At 35.5% G+C, this 14,624-nt stretch overlaps 2 protein-coding genes across 7 annotated transcripts in view; one reads left to right on the top strand and one right to left on the bottom strand.

The window, feature by feature from the left end:
- Window positions 1–14,624, bottom strand: part of LOC111503178 (LIM domain only protein 3) — a 458,150-nt gene that overhangs the window by 106,229 nt on the left and 337,297 nt on the right. The window lies entirely within an intron of this gene.
- Window positions 1–14,624, top strand: part of LOC111503173 (uncharacterized) — a 47,486-nt gene that overhangs the window by 25,621 nt on the left and 7,241 nt on the right. The window contains exon 1 of one of the 3 annotated variants that reach the window (XM_023157409.2): window positions 1,225–1,408. The exons of the other annotated variants lie outside the window; for them this stretch is intronic. Within the exon in view, the coding sequence (XP_023013177.2) occupies window positions 1,373–1,408 (36 nt within the window). The 5' untranslated portion in view covers window positions 1,225–1,372. Of the gene's footprint in view, window positions 1–1,224; window positions 1,409–14,624 lie in introns of those variants that run through there. 3 annotated transcript variants of the gene reach the window in all.

Here is a 14,624-nt window from a genome sequence, read left to right as displayed (position 1 = left end):
TTGTTTTTAATAAATTTACTTAGACTATTATTCGTTCTGTAAGCTACGTTAACGCATTCTTTCTTTAAAAAACATGCAATATTACTGGTTGGTTCACCCAAATATGACAATGTTCTATAACTGACGTTATCGCACCTTGAATTTGGGTAGACCAGGTCAGTGGCTTGCTTTAGTAGTTTTTTGTAAAATCATTTAGTGAAAATCTCACAATAAAGTATTTTTTGAATACGTTACAATAATTAACTCCAATCCCTGACGAGTACCTTTCTGCTGGTTGTGTCGTTCAGAATTAAATTGTCAATTCGGTATATCTCTGAGAAAACTATGTATACAACTCGGTCCATCAAACGCGGCAGAGGATTCGAAATAAAATATTGGAAGAGTTCACTGAACAGTTAAACACTAAAAATAATGTTCTTATATTCCTGAAGAATGGAGGTGGCGTAAATATAACTACTTGAAAGCATTCAAAATGGCCAAACTTACAACTATTTATTGAGTACATTCTTCGAATAAAAGATCAATTGAAGTATAACTTTTATTTACGAACTAATATTCATGATCTTTAATGCTAGAGTTCCATCATTATGATATTCTTTTTTTTTCTTATTGTATCGGCGTTCTTGATGAAGATCTATAGTGATTTCATAAACTAGACCTTTCGTTTTGTTCTCCACAAACTTTATTTGAAAAATATTACGACATGTTTCGCTAATACAATAGCTTTTTCGTAAAAATTGTTTAATTATTATCATGGACACTGTTACTTCAGTTTGTGTTTGTGTTCGTCTTGTAGCGATTATTTTTTTGCCGAGACAAAATAAATGGATGTATACTTATTGGGACAAGGTTCACTAACTTACCGCTTTGGAACTAAGCCTACCGAAATCATCACCATCATCATAATATGTTGACAGTAGCAGTTAAATAAAAAAAATGTGAAATAGTTAAGCGGTAATCTAGTATGCAATTATGTCAGTATACGCCCATCCCGACGTTACTGTGTGAATCCTCTAACTAATTTTTATTGAAAAGGTAAGAGTCAAAATAACTTGTTTTTACATTTCCAGTTATATTAACTTCATTTAGCAGTCTTCTCTGTGATATCTGGCGATTTCAGTTTACGAATAATTGTAGGTTGTTTATCAGTATGCATATTTTTCGATTTGGTTTATCAATTATTATCAGCAAATTCATCATTATCTCATTCATGAAGTTCTTTGTTCCTAATATTCCTTTCAGTTTCGTATAATAGGTCAGCATGCATAGTGTACGAAGACTGCATAACAATTTTGAGATATTCTTCGGAAAAGCGTGGTTTTTCTTTTCTTTTAGCTTTAGTTCTTTTTGAGGTTCTAGTAGGTGTGCAAATATGAACTCTCAGACGGATTTAGTTGGAAAAAACAAGGTGAGCGATACCGATAATGTGAAATCATTATTAAAAATCGGTTACTTTATCTTCGCATTCTTTTATGTATAATTTATCTTGCAGAGTAAACCAGAATTGAAGGTTTTTGACTCTCAAGTAAACGTTTTATCAGTGACATTTTTTTGCATTCAAACAAAAAACCCGCGCACTTTACCTCTGCCACCATGTAATAATTTGATTCGTTCAAACACTCGGTTTGAAGACTAGTGAGTTTATTTTCATTCACTTTTTATTCAATTTATTTTTATGTCATTCACAATTTTCTCATAGAAAGATAGTAATGACCATTCATTACTCACTAACACAAAATAACAAAAACAAAATATGTTGATTGAAATCGCTGACAAGCCCATATGTGCGACGTTATATTGAATCAATGGGGAATGTTCCTCCTGACGAAAAACAAGTAGTTTTCATAAAAGAGCTTTAAAACAACCCATTTTAAACTTATCATTTCAACCTTTTTCTTTAAAAAATTATTTAAATACTTAAAAAAGAGGAATGAAATAATGCATTCAACATTTAAAGGGATTCGTTTCTATTTCACCATTTGGCAACATCGGTTATAGCTAATAAAGGACAATGAATCTGTTATCTGTATGAGACAAAAAAGATGACATATTTCAGAGGCGTGCTGTTCTGTTCACTTATGTTCCGAGTTCCGAGACATTCTGTGACATATGACATTTTGTGCACCTAACCTATCTTCCTATATATAAATAAATAACAGACAACTGTTGTTTATGTGGCTTGTGTAGGTGGTATTGAACTATAATTTATATTTTGCCTTAATTGTTGATTTATAAAGATAATATTCCTAAGTGAATTTGAAAAACTCATGAATTAAACTAAACTTTATTTTGTTGAAACTTTTATTTGCTGTAATAACCCAAAGTGAGGAACATGCCCCATTGTGAGTAACGACATTATAATAGTGTTGCCACAACCTATTTTTTCCCAGGTAAACTTCTGGAAGGGTAGAACCGGGGTGGATCTACATTCACATGATGTACATGGTCACAGAATATTGGAACTATCCAACGTTGCCAAGGGTACTCGGTTCGTTTATCGCAGAGGATTCAAAATCGAACCTCAAATATTCGTTCATTTCTTCAATTTTTATTTTAAACTTTATAACTGTTGCGGGGTAGATTTACTTGTGGGGAGCGAGGGGGTGAAATTGAGTTCAAGAGGGATAGAATTACCTCGTACGGGGTAGCTCTGGCATCATTGTTTCATACATACAAGAGGCTTCTCGAAATACACAACATGGAAAAAATCTTCTACAAAACTATCTGTTCTAAAACAGAAAATTTGAACCAAATGAACATTAATGTGAAGTCACTACTTTGAATAGTTGGATCTAGGGTTTTTTTACAAATTGGGAACCATCTGACTCTACAAATCTCTAGAAAACACTGAAGCCTCAAGGGCTTATTGCGTTCTTTCCCATTTTTTTTCATGGTACCCACTTCAACAATCCTGTTCCCTGTACTAGTTTGTAAAGGCCTTCCGTCCAATGTATGCCATAGTTTGTCCATAAATTTCCCATGAATGTTTTGCCTACTCTGATCCAATGCCTCACAATCACATAAAATATGACAAACTGTCTCTGTCCCTTTATTGTACTGCCTGTAGCAAAATTTTTCTTCATGCAGCCCTACTTCGTTCAGGTGTCCTCTCAGTAGACAGTGTCCAGTCAGTGGCGTTGTAGTAGATCCGAGCTGATACCTGCTCTGTTGAAGAAGTTATTTAGTTATCGTCTGGACGGTCCCTTTATGCGTTTTCCAGTACGTCATTTGTTTGTTATAGACCCACTTGCTAATCTGGTTCCTTACAAAATATGTTGGTACTTACAAGGCCTATATATGAAGTTCACCATCCGTGTTTGGCACACATATCAACTATTTCGTTGCCTGTGATACCTGATGGTTCCGGCACCATTCCTGCCACTTTACCCAGATCTTCACGACGTTTCCAGCCCAGTATCGATGTCACTTTTGGGTTCATCAGATCCCAAGTTATGATCCACTCATTTTATAGAGGCTTCAAATTGATGTTTCTTGCATATTGAAATATGGTAAACACTTCAACATGAAAAACATGGGTACTGAAAATAACTGAAATGAAGACTGTGAAGCGTATTCTCAGGATGACTTTTATTCTTTGTTCTCTGCTGTTTAAGAATTCAACCGTGGTGTTTTCGCCGAAAATATACTACGAAGTCATTTGGTCCCATTATTACACGATATAAAAGGTGAGTACTCAAGAGTGTCTCCAATACAGACATCGGAGCGGTTTTCTTTGCATCCTGTTTAGTTTGTTAATATCGGTCGATTGTTTCATCTTTGACTACCAAACCTTGAATGGATATGTTATCATGGATTTGCCCATCATGATGTAGCCTCTTTGTTTTTCCGTAGGTACGTGTAGCCAGCATCAATACTACTCCCGTCTTTCTCATCACATCATTCTAGATGTTAGTTCCAGGTTAGCCTGGAATCAATTTTCAGTTCCAGATGTTTGTCCTCCTAAGACGGATGTCTCACTTCATCTCGGAGTTTCAGAGGTCCGGACCTTTTGTTTTAGTATTCTAAGTGAATGTGTTACTATGATCGATTTCGTTGGGCTTATGTTCAGCCTTTCATCATCGACTCTTCTAGTTATAATATTCAGGACCTGTGGCATGCATTCTTCCACTATGTTATTATATTTCCCTCTATACTAGAATTATGTCCGTTATGGTCCAGAAAACGTAGTGACTCGTCCATTCCATAACAGTGGGTCCCTCCCAAGGACAACCTCATACTACCCGTGCCACAACCGTTTGTCCCTTAATGGTTGTGCTATACCAATGTTCCTCTAACCGTGCAGTCTATCCATCTGCAGCATGTGCCATCGATTCTCCTCGATGCATAAATGATTCATTCTAAAAAGGCATTATCAAATGTTCTAGATTCAGGAAATCAGCTAAAAGCACTTTCTTGTTTTCTGTGAGCAAATTATGCTCTTTCTATGACCATGACCTGATATATATGGTCACTACCAGCCCGACCAATACCTTTCTCGGCACAATTATTGATCCAAATTTTATGTGGTCTGATCAAATCAACAGCGTATGTCAGAGAATGAACAAATCGTTTTTTGCCCTATATTCACTGAAATCAACCCTGAACAGATCATCCCTGCTAAACGTTTATTACGCCTTAGTCTACTCAGCTATTAGCTGAGTAGACTAAGACTAATACCCGGTTCCGTTCTGTAGCTTGTCCCCACATGGGGACAAGCTACAGAACGGAACCGGGTATTCATGATCCAGAAACGCATTATTCGATTAATATATAGCCTGGAATACCGTGAATCGTGTAGACCAACTTTTAAATCTCAAAAAATTCTTACCGTAACAGGTATATATTTATTCAAATTATTGATAGACACACATAGGAATATCATCAACCTACAAAAAAATTCAGATCTTCATCAATACTCTACGAGAAAACAGGAGAATATACATCTCAGAAGCTTCAAGCACTTCTCGTATAAAAAATCACCAGAGTGGGCAGGAAGTTACTTTTATAATCTGCTGCCGAAGGAAATAAAAAAATACCACCGTTAACAGATTCGAAAAGCTTGTAAAAACTCTACTGGCTGACAATCCGCTTTATAATATTCAAGAATTCGTAGATCTTCTAAATGTTGATAAATAGTAATTTTGCATTCAAATCTGGGTGAGAATACTTGTTTATTGTACTGTTTCTTTAACATTTTTATATCATTAATTCTACCTTTTTTTTATATTTTTTTTTCAATATAATGTTAGATTTTAAAGATTGTATCCGGTTGTATCCGATGATTGTAACTAACGAACCTACACTTATGTGGCTAATGAGGTAATAAAGTTAGTCTATTTCAAAAGAGTGTAGAGTAATAAAATCTCATTAAGTATTCAAAAGCGCTACAGGGTGATCCGTCAATAAATTCTGTCACTTCCCTAGTCCGCATTGCAAAATTATGTCGTTTCATAAAGAGCAGGTAGGTATCACCCTGTTTTAAGGGATTTGTCCATTGTTATCGACGGATAAATACTGAGCCAGAGGCGCGCTAGTGGGATAATTGCCAAAAGAATATGCATTCATAAAAATTATATTAAAGGAAATAAAAATTTAATACAGCAGAACAGTGTTATTAAAAAAATATAAAATGTAACAATAAAATATATACGAACCGAAATCGGGAAATACTCACAAACACACACGAACGAACTTTACGTATTGAAACACTTGTGGGGACTTTAAATCAATTTATTCACAAAAACGACAAGAACTTTACTGGATACGTTATTACAATTTGACACTTGAACAATACTAAAACTGTGAACTTCCCTTAACGTTTAACAACACTCTATTTATACCCTAATTGAATGTTCTAAAGATTACTAGGTACAATTTTCGAGAACCTTCCGAGAAAATAATTATTCAGACTACCCTTAATTCTAAACCCTAACCTAAGCAAAAGTGTCACTGTCACTGATACACTGGTCTCTGTCCAGATTGCTTATCCCGCTACAGTATATTTACAATTCAATTAAATCATTCTACATCAGTATAGTCTTCATCCGAAGAACTGTCATCATCCCCTGGTGTTATAATTATAGGGTCAACCACCTGATCGACCAAGTTGTCCAGTTCCCACATTTTATCTTCCTCTTTTAAAACATGCTGGATTGCTTTTTGCCAGTTTTCTGATGTGATTTCCATAATGGCTTGATCAAACAATACCTTGACATCTTTCATTTTAAATGTGGTATTGTGCCTTGCAACATATCCTTTAACTTGTGCCCATATAAGTTCTATAGGATTTAATTCGCAATGATATGGCGGTAGGCGCAGCACAGTTACTTTATACTTTTCTGCTACATCTTCTACGGCATATTTCATGAAGCGAGATTTATGTTGTTTTACTATGGCTAGTAGTCCCTTCTTTACTGAATTCGTCTCAAACTGAATACCTTTATTTGACAGCCAGTTAATAATTTCTTGCTTTCTCCAAGCTGAAGTTGGTACCTTCTCTAAGCGCCTTGAATGGTAGCTTGCATTATCCATAACCACGACCGAATCAGCTGAAAGAAATTTTAACATTTCCCCGAAGTAGTCTTCGAAGACATCCGAATTCATGTCCTCATGATAATCTCCCGTCCGGCACGACTCAAAGCTTAACAAACCTTCTTTTAAAAATCCGTCTTCGCTTCCAATGTGAGCAATTATAAGCCTCTTCCCTTTTCCCGAAGGCACTTTAATACCCGTCGAAAGGCCTTCTATGAAAGCTTGGCGAGAACTTGTTATATTTTTATCTTGCCACATTTTTTTGACTATATAACCTTCGTTTATCCACGTCTCATCAAGATAAAAAATTTTCTTTTGCTCTCTGCGGTACTGCTTTATAGTTGTCAAATATTTTCGTCTCCAGCAAACAATTTCATCACTTTCCAGTAATAGTGCCTTTCGATTGTGCTTTTCCCAGGCAAAATTCATACTTTTTAAAGTTTTCCATAAAAGTTTTCTGGATATCAAAGGAATATCGTTATCTTGGCTTATCTCGATAAATATTTTTTCAAGAGTGGGTATTTCCTTTTTAAAATAAAACGAATGAACTTTTCTTCGAATGTCACATTTGGTGTCTTCATCTAAGATTTTTATTGGTCTTCCTGATTTTCTCTTGCATGGACTTACCTGGCCTGATATCTTTCTTTCTCGCAATAATTTAAAAATCGTGGACTGTCCAATTCCAGTCATTCGGGCACATCGCTCAACACTTTCTTGCACAGACAAACTAGGGTGATCGTGTTTTATGCAATCATATACATTTAAAATTATAACTTTTTCGCAAACAGATAGCGGAGAATTTTTTACACTTCTTTTCTTTGGAGTAAATGTCCCCATTTTATAACTTTTTCACTATTTCTATATCACAATATCACTGTACGTTTAATTGGTGTAGTAACAATTACTATTATAACTCGAATGTTTAAGACACCATTACAATATATTTAAACCCTTTTTCTTAATTACCTGGGTTTAATAGGTATTGCATGATTGGTGGGCAGGGTCAAAAAGGGATTATTATAATGACATGGCACCTCGGAACTAAGTGTTAACCCTTTTTTGAGAAATCATGCTCAAGTATATGAACCCAAATTGCATATTAAATAAGTTTACAAGAACCACTAAAATTAATCTTAATCTTTTTTTAAGAAATTTTACTTACCTAAATACATGTAGGTACTTAGTTTTAGACCAAATTACTTCCCAAAAATGGCCTTTTATTATTATCTATGTCTGTAATTTTTAATTTACTTTAATTATTAAGTTTAATAATCCTAAGATTTGCCTACGCCCATGGACGACAACGAAATTCAGGCAAATTTTATAACACTTCATGATTTATTACTCTACACTCTTTTGAAATAGACTATATCTATCTATCTATCTATCTATCTATAGGTATATTGTATTCGATGCAGTGATCTAATATGCCTGTCAGAAATAACGCATTTAATGCAAAATACATGAGACTGATTGGTCCCAAGTCTTTCGATGAGTCCTAATCGATCTGAAGTTAGTTTATTCAGAAATACATTTTGAATATTAGTGTTCAATTGCAAATTTTAGAAATTCATTTTGGCTCATTTACGATTTGTGGATTTTCAATATGAAACCAGTCTAGATGTACTAAATGATTTTATTATCTCAATTATATGATAAGTGTTGTCCGAGATATGTTGTCAAAAATAATCTATTTCAAGATTTTTCGCAATCACTAGAGTGTGATCAAGAAGAGGTTAGAAAGGGTGTAGTTGTTATTTCCACTGTGAGGAAACAAGTAATAAAAAATTAAACAAATATACATCTAGTGGGAAATAAGAATTGAAACTTCCTATGCTTTATACCAATTGTATTTGTAACTAACGTTAATGCAGTTTCGTTCTACGAGGACATTTTCCAACGAATACAATAAACTTTGAAAATGTCCTTGTTGGACGAAACTGCAATAACGTTAGTTACAAATACAAAGTGATATAAAAAGTAGGAAGTTTAAATTCTCATTTTTCATGATGATCTACTACAACGTAGTAACGGCTACATCCATCAATTTACATCTAGTGTGTTTTTTCTGATATTCACATAAGGAATATCTGACCTGGCCTTGAACTGTATGATACTCATACATTCAAAAGAATATGGTGTATAATTAAATCTGCGAGTAATCACTGGGAGATATATGAAACACTCATAATTGAAAATACACATTGAAACTAGATAAGGATATTTGTGAAATTTTAGGTTTTCCATTCTTTGAGTTGTATTCACTTTCTGACGGCTTTTATAATAAATTATATTCCTTTGAATACACACGATTTTGTGATTTTTTATAGAAAAATCCAAATTTATTAGAGACACTGACACCACTACTTGCCAAAACAGTTGGCCCCGAGTAAGGCGACGATCAAACGCCTAAACGTTGGCAGATGAAATTGTGAACACTGAGTAGTATTTTTCACATCCAATTGCTCATGGAATTTCATGAAATATAATTTACACATATCGCCAAAATTCTTGGACCCCCCGTCGTAAATTTTAAAACAAAATATTTATCATGGCTGGTTTTTTGTACATTTCATCTTTATTTTTTTCACCTGTGCTAGGCATGCAAAAATGTTTACAAAAACAATTTCCTCTAATTTCAGATACCAATGTTTAAAAAGTGGTTCATATATCGATTTAGCGTGTTCAAGTGATTGTTGAGTTCTTCTTTGCAATTATACCTGACAATAGAAATTCAGTGTTCCATAGAGCAAGAATAGTGGCTCTGCATGATGAGGGTCTGCCGAATTATCAAATTGCGGATTCCCCGAGCTTCAGTTATCCGTATAGTGCATTTGTACCAGAAAACTAACAGCGTTGACTGGAGACGTGAAACTGGGCGTCCTAGGGTAACTAATGCAAGAAAAGATTGGTATCTAGCAGGATTTGTACATCGAAATCGAACCATAACAGTCTCACCAGTCCGAACCCATTTAAGAAGAACGTTTGGTTGATAGATTAATTTCCGGATACTTACTAGAGCCAATTTGCAATCAAAGAGGCCATTGAGAGTACCCATGCTACTTCCAAAACACATAGCCGCTCGTTTACAGTGGGCACAGGAACACAGAGACTGGCTTTCAGCTCAGTGACGAAATGTCCTTTTTTCGGACGAAACCAGATTTGGTTTAGTTAGTGATAGTCGGCGACACAGAATTTGGAGAGGGCCAGGACCACAAGAAAGACTATATTTTGCTAGAGAAGTCGTTTCATACCAAGGAGCATAATGCATGGTCGTCGTACGTATCTCATTCCCATTCCAGATACTATGACATGGGATAGATATGTTCTAAACATTATTGAACCCATTATTCATTCTCTTCGAAATGAAATTGGAGCCAATTTTATTTTTTTGGATGACAATGCTAGTCCCCATCGTACGAGAAAAGTACAAAATGCACTGGAAATCGAGAATATTCAAAGATTACCGTGGCCAGCAAATTCACCAGACATGATTCCCATTGAATATTACTGCATTTTTGATTTCGCTCTAAAATGGTTTTCTTCTACATTCTGGTTATCATTTTATTATGCACTATATTTCGTTTGTATTTTTTTTCTTGTTCAGTTGAAATTAAATTCAGCCAATCTGCGTTGGTTACATAACCAAATCAAATGTACTTTTTAACTCTTCTTGACTTATGTTGATAGTGTCTCATTTAGACAAACATAAGGGGGTTCAACAATTTTGGCGATTTGTATATTTACGCAATAATTAATGAAATTCATAACAAATAATATTTACAAAATGAAATTTCTCCGGAATGAAAGAAATTCTTCATAGAAATGTTGGATTGGTTGATGTCGTTCTGTTTTCATCATTTTGTCGACTTATTTTGAATGCACAAATTGATGATGCATGATTGCAGTTTTATTGGCTATACAGTATGATGCTAGTAATTCAAGTCTTTCAATATCGTTCATGTAGAATAGAAATCCAACGAGGCCGAGGACTGATTCGTGCATAACTTCAATTTTGAAATCGATCATATGGAAAAAATTTTTATTTATAATCTATACGAAGCCAATCCAAACAGTTAAATGAAAGACTAATGTACCGGGTATGATAAATTGACTTTTTCAATACGATATAAAACCTGCCACATAAAAATAATGATAAGACTTCGTATGAATACCACGCCGTCTATGCCATACTAAGAAACTTCCGACATTTGGTAACTATTTAGTTTTTATGCCATTCGAAGTAACTTCGTATATACTATACTAATGCTTACTGATGAACTTGATAGCCATTTGAGAGGTGGATAGTTTTTCTATCGTCCAACCCGTGCTAGGTGTTGCACGCTGGAAGGTGAGTACACATTAATCTTCGGATCACATAAGTTTCGCTACTGAGGATTGTCGTTTGTAAAAGGATAATAGCTGGTTATCCGCAAAACACTAAAGGGTGAGATGAAATAGTTCGAAGTGAACATACAATGGAAGTCTGAACTTCTATTCGTTTCGATCCCTCTCATGCATATAATCTCATTATTATGAAAGGAATCAAAGAATAACTCGTTTGGTTTGTATTCTATCGTAAATATATTCATATCGAATCGTAGATTCGCCGATTAGTTTGTATGGTGAATGGTCTTTCAGGTCAGATGGTAAGAGTACGGCTCTGCTGAACTCACAGGCAGGCACAAAGTATGTATTCTGCTGTTTCACCATTTTCCAAACAGAGGCGACAGTGACCTGTAAGAAGGCCTGTTAGACATCGTAGTTTATCCCAACTGTTTGGTTTCAAGCTTCGAAGGATGAATAAACGCCTTGGAGTGAGCCAATCCTGGAAGATTTTGCCGTCCATCAACCTTCTGGCCATCCAGATGATCAATCTTTGTTTGGCAAAGCCTAAAGTGATGCCAATGACAGGTGAATAGGAAAAAAAGTTATGAGTTTCATAAAGAAAATAAATACAACAGGTCAGGTCCCAATATTACATTTTTTGTTACAGAGAAAAAGTGAGTTTGTTCAATAATTGGACACAATTTTCACTTGACAATTTACAAAATCTCGAAGAAGCTTTCGCATATTGGAACATGTGTCTCGGTTTTGTGAAATGTTGAAGAGGAATCTTCCCAAAAAGTGATATTCAAATATGTTATCACACAAATTTTTATCAAGTATCAGCCAATTCTATCACTTACAAATAAGTTATATGAACAACTAACGTATTGTGCCAAATTGGATGAATACGAACCTGGCCACATACTAAAGGAGCAATACATTTACCTATAGTGGAAGTTCATCGTACCTGTACGATGTCTATAGAAAGTATCAGAACTAAGTCAAACAGTAAAATAAACATCAAGTCATGTCAGCTGTCTTCTACTAATTGTAGTTGTTTTTTGTGCCTCACTTTAGGAAACGTGATTTATTTTATCTATGCATCAGTTTTTCACTTCACTTCATTAGTTATCGTACACTCACAAGTTCACAGTTTATCGACTGAAAACACAGCAAACCCTGAAATAATAAAGAAAACACAGTGCCGTCATAATATAGATTTCACATTAGATTTGAATCGCTGAAGATTAAATCCGTTTGGAAAAACGTTCTAAGGAAGTTTTCTCCACATAAACGCAGTTCTCCAGATGAAAGAGTTCTTAAACAGTGAAATTTGAGGTGTACTGAGTTGAACCTCAAAACGATGAGCAGCCACAGTCCGTTGCGTATTTCTGATATCTACCACTCTTGGTGGAATCAAATGTGCCAAATCACTTGAACACCTCTCGTGAAAGTATCTATAGAAGAGAGACAAATCTCCAAACTTCCTTCGATGTTCCAGGCTATCAAGGTTGCACGTGGTTTTCGCGTCTCCAATAAGGCGGATGGCTTTTTTCCAGTAACTTCAGGGTATGTTTGGGGGCAGAGCTTCAAACATGAGAACAATACTCCAAAGAAGGTCTGATCTGAGCTTTATAAATCATCAAAAGTTGCTGAGGTGTGTACAGTTTTCTGGTTCGGAACAGTGTTACAAGTTTGTGAGAAGCAGCCTTTGCAATTCCAGCGACATGATTGTGTCAAGACATATTGATGTCGATTCAAACCCCCAACAAACTTATCGAAGCAGAAAGCAGAATTGTCTGACCTGACATCATTATATCCGGTTCGGAGACATGTATCTTCTTGGAGAAAACCGATGCCTGAGTTTTTGTGGCATTGAATTGAACCTGGTTACTTTCACCCCAATTCGAAATCACTTTTAGATCCTCATTAAAATACGCAATCTCCTGCTGCCGGTGAAGAAGTGCCTCCGTATCCGATGTCCTGGAATCCAAATTGAATGACGAGACAAGAAGGAAGAACACTGACTCCAACAAATAAAAAAATATGAAGAGATTCACGTTTTGGTATTACGTCACTCATACACTTGAGAATCAGATTCGACGTTACGATGTTCCACATGTTGCGTATTTTCATTGTAAAAATTTTGAGATTCTGATTTCTGGACGTTCTGTTATAACGTAACAACAATGACCACATTTTATTATTCTTAATTTGTAGACAAACTGAATGTTTCAAAGTTCATACTTTTTGATCACTCGATGGAATACCTATTTAGTTCGATAGAAAATAAAATTGATGGGAGTTAGAAATACATTCAATGCATTGAATTGAAGTTGAGCCTAAATCATTTTCTCCTATTGAGTTATTTTTCATGATTCTCAATTCACTATGAAATTTCAATTCTTTGTTATAGCAGTCCTGAATAAGTCATCATTACCAAAAAATATGGCAAATGAGACTAAAATACCGAGCTTCATTCCATTATTGTTGAATCAGGTACATATTAACAATTGAAGTATGCAACTAATATTACTGATAATGTAGTCACAAGCACGTTCATTTGTGCCTGAGGTCCTTCCCAAAACTTTGTCCATATTTTTATTTCTATGAAAGTACCTCATTTACATTAAGAGGGGTATATATTTTGTAGCGCTCGTATATGAATGATACCTAATTCAATTCCATAACGAGTGTTCAGAGTATAAACTGAAAGGAAAAGTGTGATTTTCGTAAAATGCAATGTTCATATGAAAGTAGTTAATACTAATGTGAAAGTAGTTGTTTCAGGAGGAGTTTCTTCTTTGTTTCTTCATCTATGTATGATCTACCTATACGTCTCTGTAGATCATACATAGATGAATAAACAAAAAAAAAACCCTACACATCTCTGTACTTTATGCCTCCAACTGTCAACTACAAACTGCCTTATAAAGTACTATTCCCAAGTAGAGAGAACTGTATCCTCCGGCAGAAGGAAATATTAAGAGCAGATAGTTGTTGGTTCACAAATGTATTTAAAACACCATCCGGTTCTGGTGCAGGAGTTTTTAGTCAAAGAGACAGAGAAATCTATCTGCCTAGGAACTTATGCGACGGTATTTCAAGCGAAAATTAACGCTATTAAATTGTGAGTGGAGAGATTAGATAAATCCAACCTCACACAAGTCGATAAAAATATTCTCAGACAGTCAAGCGGCGTTGGTAGCTCTTAGCTCCCTCCGAGCAACGTCTAAATTGGTAGCAAATTACCAAAAACGACTCTCCTCGATAATAAGACTTAACAGATTGTCTCTGGAATTCCTGGCCATACTGGCCTGGAAGGCAATGAAGCTGATGACTTCTTTGCAAAGGAGATTGCTGCAAGCAGCTTCATCGGACCAGAACCTGTCATTGGCTTCGCTTTAGGCTTTGCCAAGCAAACACCGAACACCTGGATGGCAAGAAGATTTATGGACTTCTGGCAGACTCTTCCAGGATTAGCTCACTCCAAGGCGTTCATTCACTCTTCGAAGCTTGATACCAAACAGTTGTTGCACTACAGTAGGGATGAACTACAATGTCTAACAGGCCTTCTTACAGGTCACTGTCATTTTAATCATCATATGCAGAGACTTGGACTGTCGGAAGACAGAGTGTGTCGCCTCTGTTTGGAAAATGATGAAACAGGAGAGCATATACTTTTTGCCTGCCCCGCTGGGGACCAAATCAGGTTCTTAGAGTTCGGCGTAAGACCACTCACCATACAAACTAGTCAGCTTCGT

Source organism: Leptinotarsa decemlineata, unplaced genomic scaffold, assembly GCF_025532065.1.
Source record: "Leptinotarsa decemlineata unplaced genomic scaffold, Ldec_3_MD MMD2_P_RNA_scaffold_6, whole genome shotgun sequence".
NCBI classification, from domain to species: Eukaryota; Metazoa; Arthropoda; class Insecta; order Coleoptera; family Chrysomelidae; genus Leptinotarsa; species Leptinotarsa decemlineata.
The sequence above is the reverse complement of the archived record's forward strand: the minus strand, read 5'-3'. Positions and strand labels throughout refer to the sequence as shown.